This window comes from Mesitornis unicolor, unplaced genomic scaffold, assembly GCF_000695765.1.
Source record: "Mesitornis unicolor isolate BGI_N332 unplaced genomic scaffold, ASM69576v1 scaffold28816, whole genome shotgun sequence".
Classification (NCBI taxonomy): domain Eukaryota; kingdom Metazoa; phylum Chordata; class Aves; order Mesitornithiformes; family Mesitornithidae; genus Mesitornis; species Mesitornis unicolor.
The window spans coordinates 927-7,492 of NW_010193418.1; the positions used below are offsets into that span (position 1 = coordinate 927).

The 6,566-nt window shown below is 60.1% G+C and overlaps 1 protein-coding gene across 1 annotated transcript; it reads right to left on the bottom strand.

The window, feature by feature from the left end:
• Positions 1 to 1,051: 1,051 nt before the first annotated feature.
• Positions 1,052 to 4,490, bottom strand: FBXL16 (F-box and leucine-rich repeat protein 16). Its single transcript, XM_010187457.1, has 5 exons — positions 3,795 to 4,490; positions 2,437 to 2,945; positions 2,005 to 2,089; positions 1,588 to 1,651; positions 1,052 to 1,200 (listed from the first exon to the last, which is right to left on the bottom strand). The coding sequence occupies exons 1-5, from the start codon at positions 4,488 to 4,490 to the stop codon at positions 1,052 to 1,054; spliced, it is 1,503 nt and encodes a 500-aa protein (XP_010185759.1).
• Between the last annotated feature and the right edge of the window lie 2,076 nt (positions 4,491 to 6,566).

Here is a 6,566-nt window from a genome sequence, read left to right on the forward strand (position 1 = left end):
CAGGTCCCCTTGGACACCCCAGCACCGTGCCTGGCTTGGCCCAGCCCAGGGCTGTCCCTGGTCCCCCGCTTGCTGGTGGCGTTGGGGCGATGGCTTTCCAGCTGGAAGAGCAGTGGCAGTGGCAGCATGTCCTAGGTGCCACCTCCCACCTTTGCTCTGTGTTGCCAGTGTTTCCACAGTGGCTCAGACCTGGCCCTGGTTCCCCAGGACGTCCCATCCCAGCCGGATGGGTCACTCCTCCGTGTCGCATCCCGCAGGGAGCAGCATCACCCCACTGACCCTCCATAAACCAGGGTACAGAGGGGTCCCCAGGGTGAACAAGAAGCTGTATGGAGAGGTCAAGTGGGGGCTGTCACTTGTCACCATCCCCCTCGGGTACCCCAGAGCTTGCTGTACCACGAGACTGAAGCAAGCGAGCATGCGAGGGTGGCGGGAGGGTGGGTGAAGAAAAACATCCGATTCACCAGGAGAAAGCGCCGGGCACCCCAAGGGTAGAGCTGGGGGCTCGGGGGAGGGGACACACACAGCATGGGGGGGGGCAGCTTGGTGACCTGCTCCAGGAGTGTGAGGGGACCCATCCAGCCTCTACCACCACCCGTGGGTGTCAAAAAATAAGCATCCTCCTCTCGCCCATCCCCAGGAGCATCCTTTGGTCCCCAGGAGCATCCTTGGTGGTAGTGCCATGTGCCCGCTTGGCACCAGGGTGAGAGGGAGCAGGATGTGGCCAGGAGGGTCACGCTGCCATCACCTTGCCACTTTGGGTTTCCATGATGTCCATTTGTCTGTCTGGAAGGGGTCGGCAGGACGCCGGGAGGAGGATGGGCAATGACAGTGGCATTGGGGGGAATTTACAAGGTATCTGGGGGGCGAAGCTGTCCCCCATTTCCCCACCAGCGCCCCACATCCCTTGGGGGTGTTGATGCAGGGGGGTGTCCGGGGTTGGTTGTAATCGACGACGTCTTTCACATCCCCCAGCAGATGGAAAGAAATGAGGGGGGTGATGGCAGACGGGGGAGGGGGGGGCGCAGGAGCGGCGTGGCCGGCCTGGGCACTACTCGATCACCATGCAGCATGGGAGGTGCTGGGAGAAGTACTTGAAGAGCTCTGGGGTGGCCCCGGGACAGTTGGTGAGCTCCAGCTCCTCCAGCTCCTGCAGCTGCACTAGCCCCGACAGCCCCGTGGTGGTCAGCAAGGGGCAGCCTGCAAGCAGATAAGGAAAACGTCACGCCAAAACACCGGCACCCTCAAAAAATCACCCCCTAAACCAGCACCCCAAAACCTAGCAGCCAAAAACACTAGCGTCCCCAAAATAACAGTGCCCCAATCACACCACCACCTCAAAACACCAGCACCCCAAAAATCAGTATCCCAAGAACCCAGCCATGGACCCATCCCTGGGGAGCTGGGCTGGGTGCAGGTGCCCAGGTGGCTCAGGGGGATGCAGGAGCCATGCCGTGCTGGGGAGGGGGGATGCGGCTGTACCCTGGGCTGTCCCCACTGTTGTCCCTGTCCCCACACCTGGTGTCTCTCCAGCCCAGTGAGGACCCAGCCACCCAACCCTGGGGGAGCATGGAGGGAGGGTCTCACCGGCCAGCGAGAGGAGGCGCAGGCTGCCCATGCCCAGGAGATGCTTCAGGCCGAAGTCCTGCACCTGGAAGATAAAACGGAGTGGGAGCAGGGGAGGACAAGGCAGGGAGTCCATGGGGGCTCAGCATTGCTGGGGCAGGGTGTTGGGTGCAGGGGCAGGGAGCTGGGTGCAAGATGCAAGCGCAGGATGCAGGATCAAGGAGCCAGGGCAGGTGCTGGGGCAGGGTGCTGGGGCTGAGTCCTGCTGAGCTCCCAGGAGCTCCCCATGCCTTTCCCACTTCCCAGCACCAAGTTGCAGGGGCACCAGCCAGAGCAGGGTGCCCACCCTGAGCTTGAGGACCGTCCCCAGGGAAGTGCCAACTGCTTTGCCCTCCCTACCATGCCAGCCAGGATGGGCACGGCTGTTCCCCCACCTACCTGGCAGCACCAGCGTAGGTAGAGGCTCCGCAGGGACGACATGGTGGACAGGTAGCTGAGGCCAGTGTCTGTAATCCGCACGCACCTGCCAGGGACATGGGGTGTCAGGGTCAGTCGGGAGTGGGGCACCCATGGGTGTCCCCAGACTGTGGCACCCATGCTGAACCCACTGCCTCCAACATGGCTCAGCATGGCATGGCATGGCATGGCTCAGCATGATGTGGCGTGGCTCAGCATGGTATGGCATGCCTTGGCATAGCTTAGCATGGCTTGCTATGGGACAACATGGCATGGTGGGGCTTGATATGGCACGGCGCGGCATGGCTTGGCATGGCTTAGCATGGCTTGGTATGGCATGGCATGCCTTGGCACATCTCAGCGTGGCTTGGCCTGGCACAGCACGTCTCAGGACAGCTCAGCACAGTCCTGTACCTGTCGAGCACCAGCTCCTCCAGCTTGTGCAGGTCGCAGGCGATGTACTCCAGGGCCATGTCGGTGATGCGAGGACACCAGGAGAGGTCGAGGCTACGCAGCTTCCGCAGGTTCTCGGCCACCAACTCCACGCCATCATCTGTCACCTTGGAGCAGCCCGAGAGGCTGAGGACGCTCAGGTTGGGCAAGCTGTGGACCATATTGACCACGCCGTGGTTGGTGATCTCCCAGCAGGAGTTGAGGCGAAGGGTGTGGGTGGTGTAGCCCTGCTTGGCAGTGAAGTAGGCGAGCGCTGTGTCTGTTACGTGGTAGGCTTGCAGGTTGAGCTCGGTGAGGTTGGGTAGGAGCTGCGAGATGGCGGCGATGGCGTCATCAGCCACATTGATGCAGTCGCTGACGCTCAGAGCCGTGATGCGGGCGTTGAGGCTGGACCACAGCCCGGCCTCTGTGAAGTCGTTGCAGCCCGACAGCTCCAGCCGCACCACGCCCTGCATTTGCTCCAGCATCACCTGGCAAAAGGCAGGGGGTCAGGGCATGATGAGCACTGCCACCTGCCCCAAATAGCCGCGCGCCCCAGGCCCAGCTCCCTCTGAGCCCCCCTGGGCTCTTCCCGCTGCCCCCAGCCCTGCGTGGATCCAGCCTTCTCCCTGGAACCTCCCAGAGCTGGAGCAGTGGCCTGCTCTAGGACGTGCCAGCATCTGCAGGGGAACAGGATGGAACAGGCAGGGACTCCCAGCCATGGTCCCTGCTCTGTACTCAGTGCCGTTCAGGGGAACAGGATTAATGGCCACTCCCAGCATGGGTGCTGCTCGTGTAGGACGTAGCTGCAGTGCAGCTGTTGCTGTGTTTGGCCATCATGTGGGGCAGGTGACCTCGGTGGGGACCTTGCCTGGCCTCATGCAGGACTGTGAGTTGTCCCATCTCCATCTGACCCACAGCCTTCTGCCCTCCTTTGCTAGGGAGCAGCCTGTCAAGCAGGGATGTCCCTATCCCCTGAGCCCTGCTCAGCGCCTATCACCACATCCACCACCCAATGACATGGCCACCTTGTCTGGCTTTGCCTTCTTGGCGGCATCTGCAGGCAACATCCACAGGCAACATCCACAGGCAGCAGGGATGAACATTCCTTGACCACATCCTCACCCCTTGCCCGGGTGGCAGCACAGGTTCCAGCCAATCCCACTGCCCACCCCACAGGCAGAGGCTCCCAGCGCTGCCCATGGGTGGCCATGCCACCTGCCTGCTCCTTGCCTGTGGCTGGTGAAAGCTCTGCCTGCACCTGTGTCCCCAGGGACACCAGGAAGGATCTGCCATTGTCGTGCGTCAGTCACCCCGGTCACCTCACTGGAATCACCTACCTCCAACCCTGCGTCTGTGATGGTCGACCTCTTAAGGCTCATGGACTTGACTCCCTTCTTGGAGAGGGGGTAGTTGTCAATGAACTCACAAATGTCCAGATCAGAGACACCCACAAGGCAGAAGCCATCGAAGCCACGGATGGCGAAGCCCTGCAGGCTGACAAATTCCTTCTCGCCACCGGGCAAGATGTTGTAGAGCTCTTTGGTGTGCAGGACAGGTGTCAAGCCCACCCAGAACTTGGGTTGGTAGAGCACCCGTCGCCACGCCTTGCACACCTGTGCCAGCACACACTTCTCGCATGCCGAAAAGTACCAGAACAAGCGGTTGAGGATCTTCTCGTCCACCGCCAGCTGCCTTTCTGAGGGTGAGCCAGGCAGCCGCTCTGGCGAGGGCTGCTCCGAGCCTTCGCTCGTGTTCAGTCCCACCAAGGAAGCGCCAGGAGCAGAGGAGACGCTGGCCAGAGTGGCCAAGGAGAGAGGGGAGGCCAGGCTGGGGATGGGCAGATCGCTGCGATGGGCTAAGGCCGGGCTGAGGATGGCAGGCACGGAGGAAGGCTGGCACAGACGGTTCTTCACGGCAGGGGGGCCTTTGGTGATGCTGGCAGAGCCGAGGCCGTTGGGTTGTGTGGGGATCTTCACCAGTCCATTGCGGGGCAAACATGGGGGCTTGGTGTCACCATTTCTCGGGTTCGACATCTTCCACAGGTCTCTCTGCAACACAAGGGTGTGGGATAAGGGGCTGCTGGCTGGCAGGGAGGATGGGCAGGGCTGGGGAGGGTCAGGGCATCAGTAGTGGGGCAGACCTTGGGGATCCCAGTGCAGGTAGCAGGGTGGCACAGGGGACCAGGTGGTGCAGGGCTGCTGGGCACAGCCACAGAGGGGCCATGCCCAGGGCACAGAGCGGGGTCCTCCAAGGGGCTGCATGGCCCTGGCATCCCCTGTGATGGGGAACAAATGGGAATTTGTCCTTGGATGTTCACAGCCCTCTCTGAGCTACTGACAGGAGCAGGATCATAGATTCATAAACTGGTTTGGACTGGAAGGGACCATTAAAGGTCATCAGTCTAACCCCCTGCAATGGACAGGGACGTCTTCAACAAGAAGAGGTTGCTCAGAGCCCAGTCCAACCTGACCCAGGGATGGGTCATCTACCACCTCTCTGGGCAGTCTGTGCCAGTGTTTTACCACTCTCATTGTAAAAAAAATTATTCCTTATATCTAGTCTGAATCTCCCCTCTTTTAGTTTAAAACCATTGCCCCTTCTACTGTTGCGACAGGCCCTATTCAAATGTCCCTCCCCATCTTTCCTGTAGGCCTCTTTTAAGTATTGGAAGGCTGCTATAACTTCTCCCCAGAGCCTTCTCTTCTCCAGGCTGAAAAACCCCAACTCTCAGCCTGGCCTCGCAGGGGAGATGCTCTAGCCCCCTGAGCAGTTTTGTGGTGGGGTGAGGAGGCAGCGGTGGCAGAGCAGAGCTGCCCACACTTGCCGTGACAGCCAGTCGCTCGGCACCGAGCCCATGCCAGCTGGGAGCCTCACCGAGCCTTGCAGCAGCTGGGTAGCACCCCAGCAAACCAGGCCAATAAATATTTCAGCAGCAGCAAGGCTGGCTTTCCAACGGCCCCACCGCACCCTGCCATCCATTATTCAAAGCATTTCCCTCTATAAATATGGAGGTAAATAATTGATGGTGGCTCAGCCCATGCCCCTGCTCCAGCCGGTGCCTGGCGTAGGGCTCTGACGGTGCCCTGCCCATTCTGCCCGCACCCTGTTTGCTCAGGCTGTGCCAAACCTTGCCAAAGAGCAGAGTCTGAGGCTGGAGCTCAGCACCCCCTGGGGACATGGTGAGAACCTGTAACCTGCGAAAGTAGCTTCCAGCACAGGCACCAGAGGACAGGAATGTGGTCTCTGAGTCCCAAGGGATGGCTGGAACTTCCATCTGATGGTGGCTGATGGGACCTGAGGCCCCTCTCCATCACCAGCTTTCCTCAGACTCATGATAAAAGTGAGGCAAATATTTTAGCTGCCCGATTTGGGACACAGATGGCCAGGCCCTGATGGGGGGGGCACTGAGAGAGCAGCATCCCAGCCAGCAACGCTCATGGCTCAACTCTGTGGACTCAGAGGAAGCTCCACTCACCCTGGGGGGTATGACTGCCAAGTGAGAGGCAGTCTGGATCCCCTCCTGCCTCAAGTCCATTGCTTTCACCCTAACAGCATCCCTGGCCTCATCCAGCCCTCCTGAAGCAGCTGGGAAGGTGAGCAATCACCCGAAAGGTGCTGTGGAAGAGCCCAGGAGTGCAGGTAGCTACCAGCAGCACAGCCTGCAAACCTCATGGGATGCATGGTGTGTGGTGTCTCCTGGGGACACCCTTCCCAGCACAGCAAGGTCACAGGATGGAGCTGGTGGGAGCTGCTGAAGCCTCTCCCACAGTGTGAACTGCAGCAGCGTGGAGGTGCTCACAGACAACCCAGCCTGGTGGCAGTGGCACACAGGAGCTGAGCCTCTAGGGATGAGCCCGGCCCTATGCAGACAGTCTGACACCTTTCTCTGCTCGGATGCAGCCTCTGTTGCCTCCACTCACGTTGCCTGACAGAGGAGTTGGCCTCTGATGCTTCCACATGTGTTAAATTCACTTGAAAGCAGGAGAATAGGAGGGGAAAGAAGGAAGAAACTTAAAACCAGCGGCTCAGTGTTTGGCAGCAATTAGGGAAGCAAACAGAACATGCACCAGGGTGTCTAACACAGCCGTATAGCATAAATCCAAACAGAT